This window comes from Oryctolagus cuniculus, chromosome 19 (genome assembly GCF_051225735.1).
Source record: "Oryctolagus cuniculus isolate XC-2025 breed Fujian yellow rabbit chromosome 19, ASM5122573v1, whole genome shotgun sequence".
In the NCBI taxonomy this organism is placed as follows: Eukaryota; Metazoa; Chordata; class Mammalia; order Lagomorpha; family Leporidae; genus Oryctolagus; species Oryctolagus cuniculus.
In genome coordinates, this window is record NC_142885.1 from 18999825 (window position 1) to 19027125 (window position 27301).

Here is a 27301-nt window from a genome sequence, read left to right on the forward strand (position 1 = left end):
CCCGTTTCCCCACAAACAGGTGGCTGAGAGAGGGCAGGTGGAATTATGGATGTAAGAAGCAGCTGAGCAGGTCTCGGGCATGTGCCCAGCAGCTGGCAGTTCAGCTGGAGGATGGTGGGGAGAAGGTGCCATTGTGAAACAAGGAGGGGCTGTGGCGAGTGACTCTTGGTGCACGTGTGGGATCCAGGGATATTGCCAGAGAGCAAAGTCCCTGTTCCCCACTGACCTTGAGTCTGGCTGGGAGGATTGATGGGGGCTGTGTGCCCAGGTAAAACTGTGAGGTACTCCCAGGCACTCAACATATCAGAGGCTCAGGGGCTCAAAACCCAAGGTGGAGCAGCCACAGAGAGCTGGTTCTGGGAACATGGCTCTCTCTCCATGGATGGGTGGAGCAGATCTTCTGCACGCCATGGCTCAGAGAGGTTCCCCCAGGTATCCCATTTGGATTCAGAGGCCCAAAGACATGGGCCATCTTCTCTGCTTTCCCACGTGGGAGATGTGAATGAAGCTCCTGGTTGCTGAGTTCAGTCTAGCCCAACCATGGCATCCAGGATTCTCCTGGTAAACTTCTCTTTGGGGGAGGGTGTGTGGCACAGTGATGACACCACCTGTTGGGATGCTCCCATCCCATAACAGAGGGCCTGAGTTCAAGTCCCAGCTCTCCTTCCAGTTCCAGTTTCCTGTAATACCCACCCTGGGAGACAACAGGTAGTGGCTCAAGTTGTTGGGTCCTTGCCACTCACATGGACCCAGGTTGAATGCCTGGGTCCTGGCTTCTGCCTGGCCCAGCCATGGATGTTGTGTATACTTGGAGGGCTAAACAAGGATGGACGTTCTCCCCATCTGGCCCTTTCTCTTTGGTGTGTCCCTGCCTTTCCAATCAATAAAAAAATTGGGGGCCAGTGTTGTAGCATAGTAGGTTCAGTCACCTTCTGTAATGCCAGCATCCCATATGGGCACTGGTTTGTATCCAGGCTGTTCCACTTCTGATCAGGATTCTCCCGAATATCCTGGGGAAAGCAGTGGCAGATGGAACAAGTGCTTGGGGCCCTGCCACCCTCACGGGAGACCGGGAAGTCTCGACTCCTGACTCCTGACTCCCGGCTTTGGCCTGGTCCCATAGTGGTTGATGCAACCACCTGGGGAGTAAACCAGTTGGATGGAAGATCTCTCTATGTCACAGTCTCTGTATCTTGGGCTTTCAAATAAATACCTAATCATAAAAAAATAAAAACATTTGTTTGGCACACTGGTCTTCCCCTGTCCCAAAGGGCGTCCAACCTCAGGCCAGCAGGACTGCCGCTTTCCTGCATTCTGTCCTGTGAAGTTTGCTCTTTTTACTGGCGAGGACTTGAGCATGGGTTCCTTGCTCTCCCCTCAGCACCATGTCCAACAAACCAAACTGCTGGTTTTGACAGACACCTTTACCCACCCTGGTAGCACCACAAGCTCAGGGTGGGGAGGAAAGGGACACAGCTCCAGGCCAGCACACCACCTTCTCCCACTCTTCTTTCCTGGGCAGTCAGCAATTCTCCATCAATCAGTGCTGTCTGTTTTGTGGTTGGTTGGTTTGGGGTTTTTTTGGTGGATTCCCAGAGGCCTTAAAAGTTGTTGGTTTTGTCTTGTTTCATAGCTGTCGGACACATTGCTGGGGAAAGCCAGACATGAGCCTCCTTCAGCACCGGACACAGCCTAGGATCCTGCTGGGCTCAGGACCTCCCCTCCCATCTCTAGTCCCACGAGGTGAGTCAGCCCTCTTCAGTGAAGCTCTCCACTCAAAACCAGGCCTCCCTCAGCTGGCAAGGGGAGGTGCCAAAGATTTTATGTATGCCTGTGGGGGTCCCAACACTGTCTGAGGCAGTAGTACCCAGTGTGGTGTGCACGTGAACTAGCAGATGGAACACCACCTTTCATCCCTAGGGTGTGCAAACTCTTACACTCACTGACATTTCACAAGGGAGCCAACCTTTTTGGAGCTTCTGCTCAGCTAAGCTCCCACGTTGGAGCACTATTTCAAGTCTCAGCTGCTCCACTTCCCATCCAGTCTTCTGCTTGTGTGCCTAGGAATACAGCAGATCCAGGCCCAAGTACTTTGGCCCTACCACCCATTTAGGAGAGTAGTAGGAGTTCCCTGCTCCAGGCTCCATCCTGGCCCCTACCTGACTGTTGGGGTCCTGTGGGAAGTGAACCAGAGGAAGGAAGACCTCTCTGTCACCACCTCTTTTGCTCATTTCTGTTTCCAATGCATAAATCTTTGTGGAAAAATTACACACCACATGGTAGTTTTCAGATCAATGTGGAACCTTTATTTATAAACACAGGCAATGAGTTGGATCTGGTTCCAGGGATTCAAACCCTTGCCATTTCACAAGGGAGGGAAGGCCAGGTTGGGTTGAGGAATACCCAACACTCTCCCCCACGTACCCATGGTGCAGCATGAATGCTACAGAGAGCCCCGCATTGCCCCCCCAGTCTCCTCTTCCACTGCTCTCCCCATTGTCCTGGATCCAGTGCCCCATTCCATGCCTGCCACCACCATCACCCCGTGTTCCCCTTCTCCCTCCCAATTCCACAAGAAGCCCATGCTCAGCCTCCCTCGGCCCACCCTCGGCCCACCCTCGCCCTCCCTCGGCCCACCCTCGCCCTCCCTCGGCCCACCCTCGGCCCACCCTCGCCCTCCCTCGGCCCACCCTCGCCCACCCTCGCCCTCCCTCGGCCCACCCTCGGCCCTCCCTCGCCCTCCCTCGGCCCACCCTCGCCCACCCTCGCCCTCCCTCGGCCCACCCTCGGCCCTCCCTCGGTCCACCCTCGCCCACCCTCGCCCTCCCTCGGCCCACCCTCGCCCACCCTCGCCCTCCCTCGGCCCACCCTCGCCTTCCCTCGGCCCACCCTCGGCCCACCCTCGGCCCTCCCTCGGTCCACCCTCGCCCACCCTCGCCCACCCTCGCCCTCCCTCGGCCCACCCTCGGCCCACCCTCGGCCCTCCCTCGCCCACCCTCGGCCCACCCTCGGCCCACCCTCGCCCTCCCTCGGCCCACCCTCGCCCTCCCTCGCCCTCCCTCGCCCTCCCTCGCCCTCCCTCGCCCACCTTCACCCTCCCTCGGCCCACCCTCGCCCTCCCTCGCCCTCCCTCAGCCCACCCTGGCCCACCCCTGAACCACTCTGTTTGTCCCCATCCTCCATTACCCTGCCCGTGCCCATACCCCCATCCTGCCTTCTCCCTTCCCTCACCCATGTCCACCACTCCCTTGCTCCCCAGGCCCTCTCCCCACAGACCTGCTCTCCCTGCTCTGTCCCTGCCCTCGGCGCCTGTCCCTGTGCCACTGTGCTGGCAGCAAGGCCTAATAACTGCCACGGAGGATGACATCACAGAAGTCTGGCCTGTGCCAACATTCTGTGCAGGTGAGGTCATTGCCCTCAGTGGGACTGTGAGCCACATGTGGAGCACACTGGCTCTTGTGCAGTGGCCACTCTCTCCACATTGGTCCACTTCCCAGCCCATCACGGGGTGGCAGGTGTAGACGGGCTCTTACAGGGCTCATGACCAATGGAACGTAGTTGTAAACTAACCCCAGAGCAGGGATGAGTAAGTGTACAGCATTCCTTCAAATCAATCACAACAGAGCTGCCCCTTCTCTGCTCGCAGGTCTTCCTCAGGCTGGGTAAGAGGTCAGTGCTGTGGGCTTTACCCTCAATTGACAGTCACCAGAAAGCGATGACAAATTGAACATACCACAGTGGGACAAGGACACTGGCAGATGAACCTTGCCCAAATCTTTTATGTTATCTAAGATCTTAGCTAAGGACAGTATGATGTTTCAGTTGCCAAGGTATTCTAAACTCTACTTCCCTATTTTCATACACATGAGTAGACCCATGATGCATTTAATTAGACCCATGATGCAGTGTGTGTAAACTGCTTGGGCAATCTTTGGGCCCAGCAGTGAGAGCACCAGGATGAGACCTGGGGTTTCCATCCAGGCTCCACTCTGGTTTCCAGCTTCATCCTGGGGCTCCAGCAACTTCAGACACCTAGGAGGAGCGTGCGCTCTCGCTCCCTCCTTCTTAAATAAATAAAGAAAAAATTCTTAGAAAACAAAATCTTCAAATTATAGAGTCTAGGCAGATTGAACATCAATGCTGGCCTCGGCTCCACACTGGCCCAGTGCCAAGGGAAGGGCCTAGAACAATTGGAGCAGTGGGCAGTGGAGCAAACTGCCCATGGACAGGCACCTGCCCAAGAGTCACCGTGCCCGGCCACTAGAGTACCTCCAGCTGCCAGGCCACACCCCCCCACCCTCTTGGAACCATTTCTCCCTCCCCACCCCAAGGGGTCCCACCCAGGTCTCTGCCCCTCAGTGACTTTGGGTGAGGGGCTCATATACATGGACCCAGTGCCAAGAGGGACAGCAGGTTCTGCCACCCACACCCACCCGTTGAAACCTCCAGAGTCAGCAACTGGGACTGTGTTGTGGTGTGGGAAGTTGCCTTCCAGGATCTGGGCTGCTGGGGTCCCTGGTGCATCTGTCAGCGAGGCCAGGCCCTCCTGGGGAGCTTCCACAACCACAGTGGGGGAAGGGGCACAGTTAGAGGGAGACAGAAGCCACAGAAGCTGACACTGTGCCCCAACCCCTGTAGCCTCTGTATCCCTGCCCCACCTGCCCTGGCCTGGCTGGCCCCTGCAAAACCTGGTTTCTCCCCAGGAATGTTTGTTCCCGTTCTCTGCTGGAGGAGTTTTTTCATGGCGGGGCCTCATCCTCGACGAAGCTGTGGGACTCAGAGCCAGGCTCTGTGTGGCCCGACGATCCTGCTGACCCCGGCCTCCTGCAGACCATGGGCCGCCATACCCTTGGCCGCATTTCCAGCTTTTCAAGTGGGAAGAAACCACCCCGCGTCCCAGGACTTGCACTTCTGTGGGCCATCCTCAGCAAGGTCAGTGAAGTGTCTACAGCCGCCTGGACCATTTCTACGAAGAACGCTGGTCGAAGCCTTGGCTGAGGGGGTCCAGGGGTGTGGAGTTGGGGGTGAGAACCCTGCAGGGAGAGAGGTGGTCACTGGTGTCCAGGAGCCAGCTAAGGTAGCCATGGGCCTCCCTAACCTGTCCTCGCCCACAGTGTTTCATGGTTGGTTTGGCATTTGTGGCCTCAGATCACGGGCTCCTTCGCTGATAGGTATGTACCCTGCAAGCATGTGGGCCCCACCCTTAGGAACCTGCTGGGCGCTAGAGGCTGGGAGCTGCCAGAGGACAGGCGATGGCCTCAGGAGCTGGTGGACACTGGGGGCAGCTGCTGAGCGTGGGTGCCCTGAAGTACGCTTAAAGGAAGAGGAGCCCAGGTCCCTCCTATTCCCTATGGAGTTTTGAATGCGGCTTCTGGAACACTGTCCCCTCTGGAGCTCCTGAGTTTGTTTTACATACAGCCAGTTGTAGCCTGGCTCTGAGCTCTGCAGTCACACATATGCAGCGCACACACACTCAGTCCAGAAGTGAACTCTGAATGGGCTGTGCCCGGATGCATACTTCAGCCCACAGGCCCTTCCTGCACATGCTTCAACTGGCATGGGCTGGGGTGTGTGTGGGACAGACCCCCTCAGTGAGCCTGAGCAGCAGGCGGGTCACTGGCCCTAGTGGAGGGGTGCTGAGGAGGGGGCAGTGGGCTGGGGGGTCCATGGTCTCCACTCAGAAATGCACCCTGAGAAGGGACCCAGCAAAGCGCAAAGGACACCAGCACCTGTCGTGGACACAGGTGACTGCAGATGTCCAAAAGGGCCCAGGTTAAGGGGCTGCCTCCCCCTGCCAATCTCCTTGTGCTGCTCACCTTGGAGAGGATGCAGGGCCATGCTGGTACCGGCACTGGAGAACCCAGGACCCTAAGTCTCCATGCTGGTACCGGCACTGGAGAACCCAGGACCCTAAGTCTCCACCCACACCCCATGGCTGCTTTCATCCTGGTGAGTGTCGGAGACCCTGAAGGGCCAGGCCATGGTCCCAGGCAGAGGCCTGTCCTCAGTGTGCTGGCCCTGGCCTCTTGTTCCCTCTCTCTGGATGTGTTTGTGTCTTGCACTGGAGGAGAAGCAGCCATGCAGGTCCTGAGCAAGAGTCAGAGCTGGCCTGGTCAGGGAGTCTTCCTCCTGGCCCAGACCCACCTGGGACCAGGAACGTTCTCAGTGCCAAGGGGTTCCACACGTTCCTACAAAAACCAATGTGAAACCCAGTCCTCGCAGCTGCCCCTTAGGGCCCCAGGACTCCACGTTCTGAAGGCGGGGAGGGGCAGAGCACATTACTGCCCCTGGACTCTGCTCAGAGCCCCAGCGTCAGAGTTACGCCCACCCTGGTGGCTCCTGGGTGCGGTTACTGCTTCTGTTTTCCCTGTGGACCACAGCAGGCAGGCCACCCCCTTCCTGGAGTAAGATCACCTGTGTGGACCGTGACGGTGATGTTAGTGTGTGTGTATGTGTATGTTCTGTGTGCATGTAGGTTCACATGTGTATGTGTACTGTGCAAGTGTGTGGTGGGCACATAGTTAATGGCTTCATCCTGGCCCAGCTCTTGTTGCTGTAGCCATTTGGGGAATGAACCAGCAGGTGGAAGATCTCTCTCTCTCTCTCTCTGCAAATCTGCATCTTAAATAAAAAAAATCTTAAAACCCTAAAACCCCACCATTTTCAGCACTGGGGACGCCTTCATAGCTCTAGGAGCTCAGGCACTTGACGTTTGGTGGAATCAGGGACAGCGAGGTGGCACAGCTGGGCCTACAGCCAACACTGGCATGGCCTTCAGGTGCCAGCTTGAGTCCCAGCTGTTCCCAGCTCCTGTCTTGGGTGCTTGTGAGCCGGGAGAGAGGCTGTGGAGTGGTGCAGGTACTTGGGATTCCTGGCTGCCCCAGGTCTGTCCACATCTGGACCTCTCCCTTGCCCCTTGTCAGCACCAGTAATGCTGTGTCCTTGGTCCCTGGCATCTCTAGGGCCTCTCAGGTGATTCTGGGTCCTTAACATGGGGTCTGAAGCTGCTCTTACCGTTGGCTTCCACATGGCTGCTGTCTGTTGCTTTTGTGGCCACCATGGCTCAGCCATGGCCACATTCCCTGAAGAGTGGTTTAGGGGTGGGGCTTTTGCATCCTCTGACCCCTGCCTTCCCAGGTGTGTTCACGGGGCAGCCAGGACTAGAACAGGTGCCTATGATGATGCCACTCCACCCACCACAGCCAGCACTGATCCCTCACCTCACCTTCCCAACCTGTGTTCAGCTCAGTGGACAGGAGAGGGCAACAGTGTGGGCCTCTCTGGTCAGGTGGCCACTGACAGGAGGAGGTGTCGAGCCAGGCCTGCTTTGTGTCTAGCTCTAGTTTTCAGGGTGGCAGCTCCCACTGGTGGGCACCTGACCAGCCACCTCCTAGTGGTCTCCAGGGATTGCCTGTTGGGGGATGTGGGAAGGGAGTTCTGGCCCCCATGGTGGCATCTGCCACTCACCCTGTCACTTGCAGCTCTGTGGGAGATGGGTTAGGGTGCCCCTCTTCTGAGCAGGACCCAGAAGGGAGCTGTAGAGATAGAGGTGCAGGCTGAGTGGTGGAGTTAGGCATGGCTGGCAGGTTTATAAATGAAGACCTGGGGTCCTCATGGACCTATATTGAGACCAGGACCTCCCCCAGGCCCTGCCTTCCAGTGGGAGTCTGCAGCCCAGCCTGCACACACCATGCTACCCTCCCCTGTCCCCCACCTGTCTTCTCCTCCCCTCTCCATCTGACCCTTCCACAGGTGCTTCAGGTGCCTCAGGCGCACCGGCCCCAAAGGCCATTCTCTCAGGTTCCTCCAGCCCCCAGGGCGTTGTCTTCCTACAGTTTTCCATAGCAGCTGCACTAATTTACATATTTAACATCAGTGTGTTAAGTGTTCCCCTTTTCCCACTTCCACCTTATCATTGTGACTCTGTCCTTTGGAGCTTAACCATTTTGAAAGGGTTAGCTCATATCATTGTGGTTTGGATGGCATTTCCATGATGGCTTGTGATATGATATTGAGCATTTTTTTCATAGAATTGTTGGCCATTTGTATTTTTTTAAAAATTTTTTTGACAGAGTGGACAGAGAGAGAGAGAGAGAGAAAGGTCTTCCTTTGCTGTTGGTTCACCCTCAATGGCTGCTGTGGCCGGTGCACGGTGGTTGGCACACCGAGCTGATCCAATGCCAGGAGCCAAGTGCTTCTCCTGGTCTCCCATGCGGGTGCAGGGCCCAAGGACATGGGCCATCCTTCGAGACTGCACTCCCGGGCCAAAGTAGAGAGCTGGACTGGAAGAGGAGCAACCGCCACAGAATCCGGCGCCCTGACCAGGACTAGAACCCGGTGTCTGGTGCCGCAGGTGGAGGATTAGCCTAGTGGCCCATGGCACCAGCGGCCATTTGTATTTCTCTGGAGAACTCTGTTCAGCTCCTTTGGCCATTTCATATCTGGATTCATTGTTTCATTTTATTTTTTTTAAGCTGCGGATGTATTCTGGACATTAATCCTTTTTCAGATAGGTAGCTCACAGATATTTTTGCTCATTCTGTTGGAGGACTCTTTATTGATGATTTCCTTTGCTGTCCATAAGCTGTTGACTTTCATATAATCCCATTTGATTAGTTTTGATTTGTTGCTTTGCCCTGAAGGTCTTTTCTAAGAGTCAATCTGTACTTAAGTGTCTTCTAGTACTTACTCTACATTTGTTTCCAAAAGCTTCATAGTCCCTGGTCTTACATTTAAGTCCTTGATCCACTTTGAGTTGATTTTCTTCTTTTCTGTGAGTAATGGATCTAATTTCAATCTCGTACATAAATGCAGTTTTGCCAACACCAGTTTTTGAGGAGATTTTCCTTACAGCAGTGAGTATCTGAGACCTTTTATCAAAAATCAGATGTCTCTACATATTGGTATTAATTTTGGGACTTGCATTGTTTTTTTTCCATTGGTCAATGTGTCACATTTTATGCCACTGCTGTGATGTTTTAACTAGTGTTGATTTGTAGTATGCTTTGAATCAGGTGTTGTGAGGCATCCAGGAACTTTTGTTTTGTTTTGTTTTTTGGTACGGAACCCCCGAGCTGTTCTGGATCTTCTGTGATTTGTATGAATTTTAGGCATTTTTTTTTTGTTTTTCCACAAAGAATGTCATTGATATTTTGATAACAATTTAATTGAATTTTTATATTGCATTAGGTAAGGTCGACATTGTTTTTGACAGGCAGAGTGGACAGTGAGAGAGAGAGACAGAGAGAGAAAGGTCTTCCTTTTACCTTTGGTTCACGCCCCAATGGCTGCTGCGGCCGGCACGCTGTGACCAGTGCACCACGCTGATCCGAAGCCAGGAGCCAGGTGCTTCTTCTGGTCTCCCATGGGGTGCAGGGCCCAAGGACTTGGGCCATCCTCCACTGCACTCCTGGGCCACAGCAGAGAGCTGGACAGGAAGAGGAGCTACTGCCACAGAATCTGGCGCTCCGACCGGGACTAGAACCTGGTGTGCCGGCTCCGCAGGTGGAGGATTAGCCAATTGAGCTGTGGCGCCGGCCAAGGTAGACATTTTAATGATGCTCATTCTTCGAACCCATCAAAAAAAAATCATTTCATTATTTCTGTTCTTGGTGATTTCTTTTATCAAGATATGGTAATTTTGATTATAGAGCTTTAATACATCTTTAATGTATTAAACACTGCTGTTTCTACAGTATGTTTATTTGTAACCTGTAACTTCACTTAATTGTTTCACCAGTCCTAGCAGTGTTTTGGGTTACATTGTAGTACATTGTACATTGTAGTACATTGTAGTAATTCCCGATTTTTTTTTTATTTATTGGGTTTCTGTTATTACAGTTTGTTTTTTGTTTATGATTTTACCGATTGGGGTCTTATTCCTGTTTTTTCGTTTGTTTGTTTTGGAGATTTTCAGCAATTTTGTAAAAAAAATTTTTTAATCAGCTTTTCATTTCAGTGATCTTTTGTAATGTTTTTGCTTCAACTTTGTTTATTCTCAAATTTCCATGATTTCTGTCATCCTACTAATTTGGAGTTTGATATTGTTGGTTTTCCAGGTTTTGTGATGCATTGAAAAGCTCATTTATTTGATGCCTTTCCAATATTTTGTGGTAGGCACAAGTTGTTATCAAGTGTCCTCTTAACGTTGTATTTGCTGTGTCCCATACGTTTTGCTGTATTGTGCTGTTGTTATCTTCAGTCATTTCCAGAAATTTCTTGATTTCCATTTTGATTTCTCCTACGACCCACCATTCATTCAGGAGCATGTTGTTTGGTCTCCATGTGTTTGCATATGTTCTGGAGTTTCTTGAGTTGTTGATTTCCCATTTCCTTGAATTTTGGTCATAGAAGATGCGTGAAATGATCTCAGTTACTGAGTTTACTAAGCCTGTTTTATGGCCTATCATATGTTGTGTCCTAGAGAAAGTTCCAGGGGCTGATGAGAAGAATGTGTATTCTGCAAGTGTGGGATGAAAAGTTCTGAGTTAGGACTTCCAGCAAGGCAGTCTGTTCCCAGGGAGAAAGTGATGAGCGACTGAGTCACCTACAATTGTGACATAAGGGGAGGGGCGAGGAAATGACCAAGAGAAGACAGTGCAGGTGTTCTCATAAGATATGTTTTTTATTTAAGAGATCCAAATTCCATGCATTTCATAAATGCAATTTAGGTACACAGTGATTGTCCCCACCCTACCTCTCTGTCCAGAGCGCAACACATCGTGCACTTGGTTGACTCCTGGCAGCAGCCCCAGGACAGACAAGGGCAAGGGTACTGGGCGTGTATCTGCTGTTAAGTACCCTGACCAGGGGCAGTTTGGCAAAGCGCTGCACCATGCAGGAGTGGCTGGGTGTCAGCCTGGAGGTCTAGAGAGCTCCACACTGCCCTGAGCTTCTGATGGGCTGGATTAGGAGCAACGATGATCTTGGAGCGCATTTGGTCATGGTGAGCACAGGGCGGTCAAGCCAGGCTGGGGCTCAGGTCGCTGCCCCTGGTTAATCAAGGCAGTGCAGCCTCTTCCACTGACGCTGTGTATTCTGGGAGGAAGGGGCGGGTGTTAGTTGGATGGCGCTTGCGCAGTAGGTCTGGGGAAGAAGTAGGAGATGTCTGCGGGAGTGGCGTCGTGGTAGGCTGGCGGTGTTATTGGCGGCAGCAGCACGGGAGGCTTGGAGAGTGCGAGAGGGATTTGCTGCTTTTGAGATTATGGACAGTGAAATGCCCAGGGCCTGCCTCAAAGGATGCGGGATCCGGGGCTTCCCAGCGGTGTTCTCCCCCCAAATCCACAGGTTGGGAGGCAGCGGGGGTGGCTGGGAGCTCAACTGTGAGGAAGCCGAGACGCTGGTGTCAGCCTCCCCTCCCCCCACGGAGGACACGGATGTGAACCTGTACCCATAGTGGACTAGTGTTCTCTAGTAATTTGATGATACTGAGTTTTAGATTTTGTTCCTTGAAGTGTTTTTAGTTGCTTTTTGTATAAGGTGTAAGGTATCGGGCTTCTTTCAGAGTTCTGCATGTGGAGGTCCAGTTTTCTCAGGACTATTTTTTGAAGAAACTGTCCTTTGCACCTGGGATTGATCTTTAGCACTTTTTAAAGACAGAGTAGTTGTAGATGTGTGCGTTATTTCAGGTGTTTCTTTTCTGTTCCATTGTTCTATATGTCTTTTTTTTTTTTTTGCCTGTACCAAGCTGTTTTGATCGTAACTGCCCTGTTCTGTGTCTTACAATCTGTTATTCCGACGCTTTGAGTTTTGTCAATGTTGTATAAGGTTGCTTTCAGTATTTGGATGTTCTGTGTTTTCATATGAATTTCAGCATTGTTTTCTTTCTATCTGGGTAAAATGTTATTTGTCCTTTAGTTGGGATCCCATTGTATCTCTAAATTGCTTATGGTAGAATGGAAATTTTCATTTTGTCGATTTTACCAATGAATGAACATGGCAGATTTTTCCATTTTTGTGTGTCTTCTTCCATTTCTTTAATGTTTACTAATTTTCATTGTAGACATTTTCATGGATATGAAACTGGACACCGAGTTGACGCTGAAGTTCAGCTGCTGGGTAATCTTCCATTTCTGGAGCCTGCTCAGCTTCCTTGTAAAACCCGGCTAGGCCTTCACCCTGGACAGGAGCAACTGGTTAGTAGACGTGGCTGCATCCTGTAGATGGCAGCCTTTGGGCCAAGGGGGAGAGAACGGAAGGGAAGGGACCTCTGCTCCCTGGAGTTGGGCTGGCGAGGCTGAGAGCAAGGTGGACTTGCAAGCTTTGGGAAGGAGGGTCAAGTGGGGGAGCCCTATAGACATGTGGAGACAGAAATGTGGGGGCCTAGCATTCCTAGAATAGAGTGTTGGCCACAGAGACAGAGGTGAATAAGATGTTGGTGAATGCGTTCCCTCGGGCACTGCAGAGAATTAGGGGCCAAAGAACATGTTAATAAGGGAAGATTGTGTCTCCAGGCAGTGGGCGGGAGACCTGGGAGGAAAACTGCATGTGTTGACTCAGAGTACAAAAGATAAGAAGTCTGCTTTGGAGAGACGTGGTAATAGTTGTTATGTTTCAGATTTTCAGGCTAAGGATGATGGGATTGCAAGTACTTCATGCAGCGGGAGTGGAGGGTTAGATGCCATGGAAGAACCTGGTTCATGCAAGGTTTGGGGAGCTGGAAACAGGTTATTTCTGTATGTCACCATCCAGTGATAGAAAGGGAAAATAGAAGGGTTGCATGGAGGAAGGCAGGTGACTTTGAGGAGAGTTGTAATAGGGAGGAGCTGGTAGATCTACTTGTAAGAACTAGTGGAGCATCAGAGTGTTAGATCCAGGACAGGGCCTGGGGAGAAACCTTAGTTAAAGTGAGGGAAAGGATATCAGGAGGTGGTCAGAGGGACCTTTCAGAAGGTACTGGGGAATGGGTGCTGAGTTAATCAGGAAATTTGACTAAAGTGTCCCGACTACCAAGAGATGGAGAAGATCTTAGTTGAAATAAGATAAGTGTTGATAGGGGGCTTAGGTACATGGAGAACCTGACATAGCCTGGGAATGAAGTTTGTGGCTTGTATTCAGTTTGTAGAAGTCAGAATTATAGCAGAGGACTTTCTCTTGGTAAACGTGTTTTTCTTGGGTTTCAAAGGAGTGTCTGTGATGTGCCCACATTTGTTCTAGTTACTTAAGGTAATGCAGAGAGCATCATGAGGGTCCTTGAAAAAGTTTGTGGAAAGAGGGATTTGTAAGGTTGTTTCACTGTGTGTGTGTGTGTGTGTGTGTGTATAGTATTATTCTTACCCATTCAACGATGATGTTAGACTTCGTCAATTTCTTGTTTTCGCTGCCGTCAAGCATACTGCAATAAATATTGTGGTGGACGTATCTCTCTGATACAATATGTTCATGTGTTTTGGGTTATAGCCAGTAGAGGGATTGCTCCATATCGTATGGCAAGTCTGTCTGGTTTTTTAAGAAATCTCCATACCGTTTTCCACAGCGTCTGCACTAATTTACATTTTTACCACCAGTGGGTAAGTTTTTCCCTTTTCCCACATCTTCCTCCTCATTGTGACTCTCCGTCCTTTGGGTTTTAGCCAGTATGTACGTGTGAGCTGATATCTCATTGTGGGTTGGATTTGCATTTCCCTGATAGCTTGTGATGTTGCGCATTTTTCCTATATTTCTTGGCCATCTGTATATCTATGGGGAACTGTCTGTTGAGCTCCTTTGGCTACTTCATAACTGGATTGGTTGGGTTTTTTATTGTTTTTTTTTTTTAAGTTGCAGATGTATTCCTGATATTAACCCTTTTCATATAGGTTGCTGACAAGTATCCTTTGGTCATTCTTGTGAATGAATCTTCACTCTATGATGATTTTCTTTGCTGGGCAAAGCTTTTCATTTCATTTGATCCCATTTGTTTGGTTTTGCTTTAGCTGCCTGGGCTTTGAGGGTCTTGTCTAAGAGTCATCCCCTATTCCAGTGTCTTGGAGCTTTCTTTGTATTTCCTTCAAAAAGCTTCACAGTCCTGGGTCATAGATTTAGGACTCTGATCCATTTTGAGTTGATTTTTATATTTTATTGGAGTTATGAATCTAATTTCAATCTTCTACACAAATACATCCATTTTTGGCAACACCACTTGTTGAAGAACTCCAATGGATGGTCTGAGACCTTTTGTAAAAATATGGTATTGAACATATTTTGATTAATATTGGAGCTCGCCTTGTTCTCATCCATTGGTCTGTGTGTCACTTTTTATGCAAGTGCTATGATATTTTGTTTAGTGTCATTTGTAGAATGCTTTGAATCAGGTGTTGTGAGGTATCCAGGCTAACTTTGTTTCACTTTTTGCTCAGAAACACCTTATCTATTCTGTATCTTCTGTGATTTTGTTTGAATTATAGGTTTGTGGTATATAATTCGTAAAAAACGTCATTGGTGTTTTGATGAAAATTTAATTGAATCTTTAGGTAGCATTAGGCAAGGTAGAGATTTTAATTATACTGATTCTTCAAATCCACCAAAAGAGACATCTTTCCACTTTTGTGTCCTTGGTGATTTCTTTCATCAGTGTATGGTGATTTTCATTTAGTGCTCTTTGACTTCTTTGGTTAAATTTTTTCATAAACTTTTTATTTATGTGGTTATTGTCCTTGGGATATTTATTGATTGCTCTGTCAGTGAGTTCATCATTAATGTATAAACACTGCTGCTTACACACTATGTTTATTCATAACCTGAAACTTCACTTAATTGTTTCACCCGTTCTAGCAGTGTTTTTGGTGGATTGTTTTAGTTTTTTTCTGGTACCATATCATGCCACCTGTAAGCTTTTAGAATTTCACTTTCTCTTTTATAATCTAGGTGCTGTTTATTTCTTTCTTCTCCTTTCTTTCTCTTGTGAAAATTTACTGTACTGCATTCAGTAAGAATTTTAAAAGGGGATATCCTTGTGTTGTTACATGTTTGACAAAAGTGCTTTCACTTTTTGCCCATCCAGCATGGCATTGTCTGTTGTGTTGTGATACACAGCCTTTAAGATTTTGATGCCTATTCCTTTTATACCTACTTTGTGGAAGTTTTTTTTTTTTTTATCATGAATGGGATTGGATCTTTCAGGTTATTTCTCTATCTAATGAGATAATAATGTGGGTTTTTTTAATAAAAACATTTATTTCATTTGTTTCTAAGAATTAGAGAGAAGGCCGGTAACGTGTTTCACTTGGCTAATCCTCCGCCTGTAATGCCGGCATCCCATATGGGCACCAGGTTCTATTCCCAGCTGCTCCTCTTCCAGTCCAGCTCTCTGCTGTGGCCCAGGAGGGCATTGAAGGATGGCCCAAGTGCTTGGGCACCTGCAGCCGCGTGGGAGAACAGGAGGTGGCAGCTGGCTCCTGGCTTTGGATTGATGTAGCGCTGGCCATAGTGGCCATTTGGGAGGTGAACCAACAGAAGGAAAACCTTTGTCTCTGTCTCTCCCTCTCACTGTCTAACTCTGCCTGTCAAAAAAAAATCAATAAAATAAAAAAAGAATTAGAGAGAAACAGAACAAGTGCAGGTGAACGAGATTGAGAGAGTATGAGAGTGAGAGAGGGAGAGAGGTCTTCCATTTGCCAGTACACTCCCGGAATGACCGTGATGGCCAAACTGAGCCAATATGAAGTCAGGATCCAGGACCTTCTTCTGGGTGTCCCATGTGGCTGCAGGGGCCCAAGGAATTGGGACATTCTCCACCGCTTCCCCAGGCACATTAGGAGGGAGCTGGATTGGAAGTGGGGCAGCTAGAACACATACTGGCACCCATATGGAAAGACAGCACTGCATGCCATGGCTTTAACGTGGTGTAACACAGCACCAGGCCTGCTTGTCTGACTCAGGGCAGCAGCCCCGGCCACCGACTAGGCCAAGGATGCTAGGCTGGTATCCTCCATTCAGTACCCTGACCGCGGGCAGTTTGTCAGAGCGCTGCACCAACGGCAGTGTCTGGGTGTCAGCCCCAAGGTCTAGAGAGCTCCATACTGCCCTGAGATTCTGGTGGGCTGGATGGGAATCGACAATGTCCGTGGAGCATTTCTGATTGTGATGAGCACAGGGCCGCAGTGCCATTTAGAACTAAGACCACTTCCCCTGGTTCATCAAGGTAGCTTGGCCTCCTCCACTGACACTGTGTTTCCTGGGAGGAAGGGGGAGGTGTTAGTTGGATGGCACTTGCGTATTTAAGCTAACAGGACAGAGATGCCCAGGGGCTGCCTCAAAGGAGATGGGATCCCGTGACTTCCCAGCAGCGTTCTCCCCGGAAATCCACAGGTTCGGCGGCAGCGGGGGTGGGCAGCGGCTCAGCCATGAGGAAGCCAAGAAGCGATGTCTGCCTCCCCTCCTCCCTCCCAGAGGACCTGGATGTGAAACTAACCCAGAGTGGATGCTGAAGCTCAGCTGCCAAGTAATCTCCCATTCCCAGAGAGACTGCACAGCTTCCTGCTCAATGCCAGCTGGGCCTTCTTCCTGGAGAGGAGCAACTGGTGAGTAGATGTGGCTGCCCCAGTGGTGGCCATGTCTGGATGCACAAGGGGAAGGGAAGGGAAAGCCCGTTCCCTGGGGTTGGGCGGCCCAGGCTGACAGTGATGTTCCCTTACCCTGTGGCAAGGAGGGTCATGTGGGGCAGCCCCACAGGCATGGGGAGAAATGTAGGGGCCTGGTGGGCTTCAGTAGATTTGAAGAGCATGGAGACAGGGATGGATAGGATGTTGGGGAATGAGTTCCCCCGGGCACTGTAGAGAATTAGGGGCCAAAGAACATGGTAATAGGGGAAGACTTGGGTATCCAGGAATTGGGAGGGAGACCTGGAGGAAAAGTGTGTGCTGTCGAGTCAGAGTACAAAACCCAAGAAGTCTGGTTTGGAGAGACGTGTTAATAAAAGTTTGGGTTTTAGATTCCAGGACTAAGAATGACGGGATGGAGGTATTTAGTGTGATGGTGATTGGATTGTTAGATGCCTGGGGCATGCAAGGTGTTGGGAGCTGAAATCAGGTAATTTCTGTATATTGCCACTCTGTGATATAGACAGGGAAATGGAAGGAGTGTATGGAGGAGGTCTGGTGACTTTAGTCAGTAGAGTTGTAATAGGGAGGAGCTTGTAGGTCTACTAGTAGAACTGGTGGAGTCTCCAAGTGTTAGACCTGGGACAGGGCCTGGGCAGCAACCTTAGGAAAAGTGAGGGTAAGAAAATGGTGAGGGGTATAGTGTGGTCTTTCTTAGGGACTGTGGTATGGGTGCACGGTTAATTAGGAAACTTTGACAAAGTTCTCTGGAATACCAGGGATGGGAGAGGCTTATCTGGGAGAAAACTGGGTTGGTGTTGTGCTTAGGAAGACAAGAACCTGATCTAGGCTGGACTGAAATTTGAGGCTTTAGGGAAGCTTATAGAAGTCTGAATTTGGGCAGAGGACTCTCTCTTGGTAATGGTGTATTTCTTGTCTTTCAAAGATGTTTCTGTTATGTGCCAGCATTTGTTCTCATTATTTAATGTAATGCAGGGGCCAACATGAGGTACTTTGAAAAGTTTGTGGAAAGAAGCAGTTATGAGTTTGTTGTCTTTCAAGACATTTTGATAAACTGCGCACAGCTTTGTCGTGGTGCATGTTTTCCATATCCTTCTAGGCAGCTCTGTGTGAAAGCTTCTGCTTTCATGGAGTGTTTGTTCTGATTGCTGTTTGGGGGCTGGGGATGACTTAGTCCTGCAGGACCTTACCAGGTAGGAGTTCTTGAAATATCTTCCCCTTATGTAGGAATGTATACTTTGTAGTACTTCCTATTCCTCATGTGTTTTTTTATACCATCGCTGATGTTTCCGTTTGCTTTTATGAGCCATTATACCCTGTCTTATTTCACGCTGTCACATTTGTTAGGAATGCAAATTCTTCCTTATGTTTTTCTTTTCAATGCAGTGTTATTTTTGAGTAACACTTATGCAGAATTTATATAGCTTTTATACTCTCACTTTATAGTTTATTTCTAGAGAAAGATTTTCAAACTTACGTTTTTATAAAAGTCATGTTTTCCTTGTACAGAATTTTGTGAACATGCACATTTTACATTTTTAATTTTCCTGCAATTTGAGTGCTTACCTATTTTATGTAAATCTCCATCAAAGATTAATACATCCCAGTAGATGTATTTGTTTTTTAGGTTAAAAAAATTCTTCAATATGTTCTATAGAACAATTATGAATCAACATTCCCTTCTTTCTGCTCTCCTTCCAACGCTGTCTCTCCCAGTGTACCTCTTCCTTCCTTTCTCCATTTGTTCCTCCCTTCCTTACTTTCATCCATTTTGGACAGTTTCTATATTTGCATTTTAGTAAAAAAAGCTAAATTCTTTACCAAGTAAGAAGTTCAGATACTAAAAAATGGGGGGGGGGGCAATGTTTGGCATCCCCCTATGGGTGATTGTTCAAGTCCCATTTAATCCACTTCTTTTTTTTTCAAGACATATTCATTTATTTGAAAGACAGTGTTGTAGAGAGGCAGAGAGAGTGAGTGAGAGGTCTTCAATCCACTGGTTCACTCCCTGGAAGGTCCAAATGGCCAGAGGTGCACTGATCCGAAGCCAGGAGCCAGGAGCTTCCTCAGGGTCTTCCAGTGCAGGTGTAGGGGCCCAAGGACTTGGGCCATCTTCCACTGCTTTCCCAGGCCATAGCAGAGAGCTGGATCAGAAGTCGACCAGCTGGGACTTGAAACCAGCACCCATATGGATGCCGGCACTGCAGGAGGCACCCTTACTCATTATGCCACAGCACCGGTTTGTACTCCATTTCTGATCCAACTCCATGCTAATGCACCAAAGCAGGAGAGAACAGCCCAAGTGCTTGTGACTTTGCACCCATGTGGAAGACCTGGAAATGTGAACCAGCAGATGGAAGATCTCTCCTTCTTTCTCTCTCTCTGTATGTAACAATGTCTTTGTAATAAACAAAATAGATCTTCCAAAAATAAGGAAAGATTAGAAACCCTCATTTATAGGGAATATAAGTAACAAGTATAATCAGTTGAATGGAAAATTGACCATTTTATTTATACACCCTAAATTTAAAGTAATCACAGATCATTAAAACTATACTAATGTAACATTCTTTTTTCTTCTTAAAATTTTTTAAAATTTACTTTTACTTACTTAAAAGACAGAATTACTGAAAGAGGTGTAGAGATAGAGGGAGAAGTCTTCACTCTGCTGGTTCATTTCCCAAATTGCCACATGGCTAGAAATGAGCTGATTGCAAGTTACGAACCAGGAGCCTCTTCCAGGTCTCCCACGTGGATGCAGGGGCCCAAGGACTTGGGCCATCTTCTACTGCTTTCCCAGTCCATAGCAGAGAGCTAGATCAGAAGAGGAGCAGCATGAACTAGAACCTATGCCCATGTGGTGGGATGCCCACCTTTCAAGCCTGGGCTTTAACACACTGCCACACAGCACCTGCCCCTTCAATTATTTTTAAAATGAATGCAAAGAGATCATATTTCATGAATTGTGGAGGTACAGTTCTAAGAATAAACCCAGAATTTCCTCTCTTCCCCTTTCCTCTTTTCATCTATTTCTCATGATATGATTATAATCCATGTACTATTCAGGGTAACCATAATATTCATAGGAAAAAGGTAGAAAGAATAAAGTTCCACCGGAGCAGTATGATGATCTTTTATTTTAGGACATTAAATTAAAAAAAGAAACATTAGTTTTCTTGAGAGGTATTGTTACAGAGAGAGGGAGGCGTAGAGTTAGAGGTCTTCCATAAATATGGGTTCATTCCACAGATGGCCACAATGTCTGGAGGTGGGCCAGTGCAAAGCCAGGAACCAAGAGTTTCTTCTGTCTTTCCCACTATGTTGCAGGGGCCCAAGCCTTTGGGCCATCTTCCATTGCTTTCTCAGGCCATCAGCAAGGAAAAGGATCGGAAGTGGAGAAGCTGGACTTGAACTGGTGCCCATATGGGATGCCAGCACCACAATGGATGCTTAACCTACTATGCCACAGTTCCGGCCCCAGTGTTCTGTTCTTAACCACTGGTTTGTCCAAGTTATCAAACAGTGTTTTCTAGGAGTATATTTGCAGCAATAGTGATACACATTGGCATTTTTTTTGTTGTTTTTGTGTTTTGAATGTTTCAAAAAGTTAACTTCCACATGTAAGGTAATACATGTGGTATTTTTCTTTTTCTGGCTGATTTCTCTAAGATGAAGTCCTCCAGTAACTCCATTTTGATGCACTTGATAAAATTTCATTATTTTTAAGTCCTGAATAACATTTGATCATTAATCTATAACATTTTTTTGCTTAGTAATTCATCTGATGATGGAAATCTTTGTTTAATCTTCATAAATAAATCCTTGTTTATTCCTTGTGGCTGCTGTGAACCATATTGCAATAAACATGGTGGTGGTGGTATCTGTTTTTTTTTTTCTTTTTTTGGACAGGCAGAGTTAGTAAGAGAGAGACAGAGAGAAAGGTCTTCCTTTCTGTTGGTTCACCCTTCAAATGGCTGCTACAGCTGGTGTGCTGCACCAATCCAAAACGAGGAGCCAGGTGCTTCCTCCTGGTCTCCCATGCAGGTGCAGGGCCCAAGGACCTGGGCCATCCTCCACTGCCTTCCCAGGCCACAGCAGAGAGCTGGACTGGAAGAGGAACAACCAGGACAGAATCTGGTGCCCCAACTGGGACTAGAACCCGGGGTGCCAGCACCACAGGTAGAGGATTAACCAAGTGAGCCGTGACACCAGCCAATCTCTTTTATTTTTTTTATAAGAGGAGAGAGTTTTACCACTTCTGTTGTCATACTCTCATGCTCACCTTCTCTGCTCCAAGGAGACCAGTTGCAGAGCTCTAGCCCCAGTGAGTGTTGTATTCGTCCACACTGCCACAAGAACACACAAAGCATCGGTGCAGTTCACAGTGTGAGCCTGGATCCTGCAGCAATGACTCTCACCAGAGAATCAGGGCAACCTGAGCATGTGGAGCAGCCCAGAATGACTGCCCAGGGACCCAGCCACACCCTGCACCCTTCCATGCAGCCACAGTGTTTTCACAGTCCCAGCACACAAGGCTCCCGCAGTCAAAACTGCCCAGACCCCTGTCAGTTCTCCCAGCAGACTCAGGCGTCTCATCTCAGCTGGTTGCTGGGTACCTGGACACAAGCTGGAACTGCTGATAAATATGTCCAAAGTGGTTCCCGCCATACCTCAGCTAGTTACAGGATACCGATGCAGGGTGGCTCAGGGAGATAGAAATATATGCCCCCCCCCTTTATTCTTCTAGGTGGCAGGTACACTGTCCCCCACAGGGCTCCAAGCCAAACTCATTCCAGGCTGTTCCCTCAGCTTTATTGCCAGTGGCTCGGGCTACTTCAGTGATCTCAGCTCACTCTCCAAAGCTGGTGTTGATGCTCTTGGCCACTTGGTTACTGAGTTCTGTGTGTCCATTCCTGAGTTGCTAATTTCCAATTTCATTCCTTTATGGTCTTAGAAGCTTGACCCTAATTTAAGAAGCAGAGAGACTCAGAATGATTTTTAACTGTTCACTTCCACTAAACTGTGATCCACTGGGTGATTCCAACTCTGCCAGAAATGGAAGCTGGGAACTAAATCCAGGTCTCCCACTTGCATGGCAGTGATAGATCTCTGTGAGTCGTCATCTGCTGACTCCCAGGGTCTTCACTGGCAGAAAGCTGGATTCAAACTGAGGCTCTGTAATTGTGGGTGTCTCAATGAGTGTTCCAACTACAAGGCAAAATGCCCACACACAACAATGTTTTTAACTGTCAAGGCAGGTCACCTCCAGCCTCCAGCAGTTGGACAGTTACCATCGAAGTGTCCTTACCATTTGCTGCATTCAGCAGCTTCTCTCTTCCTGGTAAGCTGGTATTTCTCGTAGTGGCCTATATTTCTCATGTTCAGGGATGCTCTTTTCGTTATGACCTCAATTCTTAGGCTAATCTAAGAAGAGAATTGGTGTGTGTTGTACTATTTTCTTTTCTGAGAGTCTGAGACCTGATGTTTGTCTTTACTCTGTTGTCTCCTGCAGCAGCATGGGCTTAGTCTACATTCTGAGCTCAAGAGCTGAGGGAGTGCATCAGAGAAAGCATGTTTGGGGGACAGGAGTTAACCCAAGCAACACCAAGTGACATTAGAGCAAGTGGCATCCAAAGAGGGTGCAGATAGGGATAAGTCGAGTCAGAAACTTCAGGGGACTCTCACATATGCCTGATCCACCATCCAAGTCCTCCAGGGGCATCCTGAGTTGAGCAGTAAGGACTGGGAGAGGAACTTACTCCACAGTGACGTGTGTACCTGTCCAGGGAGCTGCTCTGATGGACCCAGATTAGGTTTACAGGGAGTGGATGCACTGCCTCCTGGAGGATGAGGCTGTGAGCCTGAGGCTCTGACCAGACACAGGAGCCTCAGTTCTGGGGCTGTCCTTGCAGGTGATGCCCTCTAAGGAGAGTTGACTTAGAGAGAGCAGGTGGAACTTGAGGAAGGGATGGGCATGTCTGTTCTTACATTGAATAGTTCTTCCCTAAAGTCAGGTATATCAGGGTAATGGGACCCTTCCTCTGAAGTGTTGGTACTAAGGATATTCTTCCGGGCTTTGAGTTGAGAAAGACTTTACACACAGTACTTTTTAGCTGTGACAAGTATTTGGGATTCAGCTATCAATGTGTCGCTGCAGAAACTCAAGACCGTGAATGGTATATCACAGGTTGTTTTGCTAACAATGTGATGTTTCTGATACACTGGAGGATTCTGTCAGCCCAGAGCCTGGCAGGGTAGGACAAGCACATTGGAGGTCATGACAGTAAGATGAAGAGAGGACTCCTCTTGTACAGATATTCTAGAAAATTACCAGCAACATGAAGCAAATCTGTCAGCACATGTGAATGAAAAAACCAAAAGGGGAAAAGCTGTTATCAAATGATCTCTTAAACAAACATCAGACAGGCAGTGAATCTGCAGCATGTTTGAATATAATTGTAGAGCAGTGTATTTTTCTGTTTTTATCATAGCTCCCAAAGAGGAGTTCACTATCTTTGGATGGTGTAGGGCAGAGTTCTCCTTCATGAAGGGATCGTGCTGCATCTGTGCTGAGAGCACAGTACACTTGACAGGACCTTAGGGAAGGAGTCTGTCTGTCAGGGTATTATAATCACTTTGACTCACTGCTGACACACAGAAATGGATGCTGCCAAGATTGCCCAGAAAACTAATGATAATAATAGCTAATTTTTTTGGTTAAAATATTTTGAAAGAACTCAGAAAGTATTCTGGGGAGTGCAACTGCTCAGTAAAATTTTGGAAAGGCTGAGTCATCTCACCTGACCTGCTGAGAGTCAGAAAACAGAATATTCAGATTCCTGGTGCTTCTGGTGCAAGAAGTGAAGGCAGCTCCTGTTCAACAGGACTACCATAAGCAATGGGTTAAAATACGTGAAGTAAAAGGAATTGCTCCAGAAAAAAATGTTACCCATCAGATTTTCTCAGAATATCAAAGATGTTAAAATAATTATCACATAGCAGAGTACTGATAGCAATGCCACATTGCAATGTTAACTCTTGGACAGATATTCTAGAAAATTACCAGCAACATGAAGCAAATCTGTAAGAACATGTGAATGAAAAAACGAAAAGGGGAAAAGCTGTTATCAAATGATCCCTTAAACAAATATCAGACAGGCAGTGAATATGCAGCATGTTTGAATATAATTGTAGAGCAGTGTATTTTTCTCTCCTAAGACTCTAGTCTTTAAATTGGTCACATCTCAGTTAATAGGCTCAATTCTCTGTACAGAATACTTTATATCAGATGAATGTGTGCATGTGTGTGTGCATGTACAAGTGCATTCTGAAGAGGAAAGGAGATCAGAAATAATTGAGAACAAAATATTATCTAAATCAGAATGAAAATTTCCTTCATGTCTCTCCCTTTGTATTTTCAGAAAAGAGTTATTTGCCAAAGAGTGAATATGATGGCATTGACTAATGTTCTGACGAGGGCAGAATATTCTACTCCCAAAACAATGTACCCAGTGGTTTTCAGCAAGGAAACTGTTAAATTTCCCAAAGGAATTCCTTACTGTTAGTAAGACTTCTGAAAATTCACTAGTGAGAATAAATGCCACGAAATCTAACATTAGTACTCTGAACTGAATTTGCTTATGCCATACCTCTAAAAAATAAATTGTATTCTGCTATGTTGCTATGCCCATTCATGAGGCATAACTATTTTAAAGTAAAGCATCTTGGGGATTCCAGAAGAGCAGGATGGGGAAAGGGTGTACTGCTTTAGGCTAGGGGAAAACAGTAAAAAAAAATAGTGGATGAAATATATTCTTAGCGGAGACTTGGACAGCAAACTACAGGAAGTGCTGAGGAAGGAAGAAGGACACCGTGGATCATGGTGGAAAGCCCACGTGGATGCAAAGCAGCAAGCACAGACACAGCACATGACCCCAGGAGCCGAGAGCGGGAGACTGCACCAGCTTTGGAGAGTGAGGTAAGATCAGTCTGCAGAAACCTGTGACACTGGTGATCTAGCTGGAGGGAGAGCCTGGTCGACTGCACTGTCTGTGAATGCGGCCTGGAGTCCTCAGTGGGACAGGGCACCCACTTACCCAGTGGGAAAAAGGGGCACATTTCCCTCTCCCCATTTCCCCACAAACAGGTGGCTGAGAGAGGGCAGGTAGAATTATGGGTGTAAGAGTAGCAGCTGAGCAGGTGTTGGACAGATGGTGGGGAGGAGGAGATGCCATTATGAAACGAGGAGGGGCTGTGGCGAGTGACTCTTGGTGCACGTGTGGGATCCATGGATATTGCCAGAGAACAAAGTCCCTGTTCCCCACTGACCTTGAGTCTGGCTGGGAGGATTGATGGGGGCTGTGCACCCAGGTAGGACTGTGAGGTACTCCCAGGCACTCAACATATCAGAGGCTCAGGGGCTCAAAACCCAAGGTGGAGCAGCCACAGAGAGCTGGTTCTGGGAACATGGCTCTCTCCATGGATGGGTGGAGCAGATCTTCTGCACGCCATGGCTCAGAGAGGTTCCCCCAGGTATCCCAGTTGGATTCAGAGGCCCAAAGACATGGGCCATCTTCTCTGCTTTCCCACGTGGGAGATGTGAATGAAGCTCCTGGTTGCTGAGTTCAGTCTAGCTCAACCATGGCATCCAGGATTCTCCTGGAAAACTTCTCTTTGGGGGAGGGTGTGTGGCACAGCAATGACACCACCTGTTGGGACGCTCCCATCCCATAACAGAGGGCCTGAGTTCAAGTCCCAGCTCTCCTTCCAGTTCCAGTTTCCTGTAATACCCACCCTGGGAGACAACAGGTAGTGGCTCAAGTTGTTGGGTCCTTGCCACTCACATGGACCCAGGTTGAATGCCTGGGTCCTGGCTTCTGCCTGGCCCAGCCATGGATGTTGTGTATACTTGGAGGGCTAAACAAGGATGGACGTTCTCCCCATCTGGCCCTTTCTCTTTTGTGTGTCCCTGCCTTTCCAATCAATAAAAAAATTGGGGGCCAGTGTTGTAGCATAGTAGGTTCAGTCACCTTCTGTAATGGCAGCATCCCATATGGGCACTGGTTTGTATGCAGGCTGTTCCACTTCTGATCAGGATTCTCCCGAATGTCCTGGGGAAAGCAGTGGCACATGGAACAAGTGCTTGGGGCCCTGCCACCCTCTTGGGAGACCGGGAAGTCTCGACTCCTGACTCCTGACTCCTGGCTTTGGCCTGCTCCCATAGTGGTTGATGCAACCACCTGGGAGTAAACCAGTTGGATGGAGGATCTCTCTATGTCACACTCTGTGTATCTTTGGCTTTCAAATAAGTACCTAATCATAAAAAAATAAAAAAATTGTTTGTCACACTGGTCTTCCCTGTCCCAAAGGGCCTCTAACCTCAGGCCAGCAGGACTGGCGCTTTCCTGCATTCTTGTCTTTTGAAGTTTGCTCTTTTTACTGGCAAGTACTTAAACATGGGTTTCTTGCTATCCCCTCCACACCATGTCTAACAAACCAAGCTGCTGGTTTTCACAGACAGCCCCACACACTCTGGTAGCACTGCAAGGTCAAAGTTGTTAACCATAAGCAATTTTCAAAGAGAAAAAGACACATAGAATTCTTTTTCTCAAATAAAACATGAAACCTAAATATAAAATTTTAAAGAATATTGACCCTCTAGTTTCTGCAGGAAACCGCCATAACACAGGCCCCAGAGCAGTTTGCACATCAGCTCTTTCTGAAATCAAAGTCCCTTAAACTGTCATTTAGAAGACCTTTCCTCATTTCCTTTACAATCCTGGGCAGGTTGATGTCAATAAAATCCTTTTCATCTGTATTTTAAGATATGAAGCACACTTTCTTAAATACCCTTAATCCACTTACAAACTAATGCTAAAACACAGTCTTTTTCTTTTATTCTGTGTTTAAGGACTGATCTAATAATATTACTTATGTTATAGAAACTAGAATGGATTAGACTCTGTGCTCACTGGGTCCAGGCAAATAGGTAATCAATTGGTATTCCCTTACCTCTTCATGATGAACATAAATGTGGAAGTTTTCATAGTGACTTTGCCAACCTATCAGTGCCTACAGAGCAAGTATCAACTGCTGTGGGTGTGATCTACAGAAAGTGGAGTATCATCATCCCATTTAACACTAATTCTGTGTATTATAAAGAGTTTATTCATTTCATCGAAATTATTTAACTGGTCAGCATGAATTCCACCTTATTTCTTTATTATTTCAATATCTGTAGGATAAAATTTTTTATTTCTGCTATTTGTTATTTTTGTATTTCCTTGTTAAATTATTCTAGTAAAGTTTTAGAAATTCCCCTTTTTTCCCCATAGACAATAGTTACCATCATTAGTTTTCCTGTGTTCTTTGCTTTCAATTTAATTTTGTTCCACTCCACTTCTCTTTCTTTTGTTGTTACTGGTTTTATCTACTTTCATTTACTTCCTTAGGGTGTATCATCGATTTAAACATTTTCTAATAATATCATTTTAAACATTAATTTTCCTATAAATTCTGCTATCCTGCATGCCACAGATTTCAAAAACCCATGTTTTAATTATCATTCAACTCAAAATATGTTTCAGTCCTGAGATTTCTTTTGGATTTGAAGATTTATTTAGAAGTGTATTGCTTAAAATGGTTGGATATTTTAAAAATATTTCCTTCTTACTGATTTCTAATATAGTCCTGTTACATTTGGACTGTTTTACTTTATCTCTTTCAAATTTATTGAGATTTAACTATGACACTTTATTTATTTA

At 47.5% G+C, this 27301-nt stretch overlaps 1 protein-coding gene across 7 annotated transcripts in view; it reads left to right on the forward strand.

Annotated features, from left to right (window-relative positions):
* The window catches only part of LOC149120375 (uncharacterized), a 114930-nt gene extending 94695 nt beyond the window's left edge, over positions 1-20235 (forward strand). For all 7 annotated transcript variants that reach the window (XM_089322000.1, XM_089322002.1, XM_089322005.1 and 4 more), the window contains 5 exons: positions 1634-1743; positions 4704-4932; positions 12002-12134; positions 16288-16499; positions 19866-20235. In XM_089322000.1, the coding sequence (XP_089178126.1) occupies positions 1634-1743; positions 4704-4932; positions 12002-12134; positions 16288-16326 (511 nt within the window). In that variant the 3' untranslated portion in view covers positions 16327-16499; positions 19866-20235. The remainder of the gene's footprint in view (positions 1-1633; positions 1744-4703; positions 4933-12001; positions 12135-16287; positions 16500-19865) is intronic.
* Positions 20236-27301: the final 7066 nt, after the last annotated feature.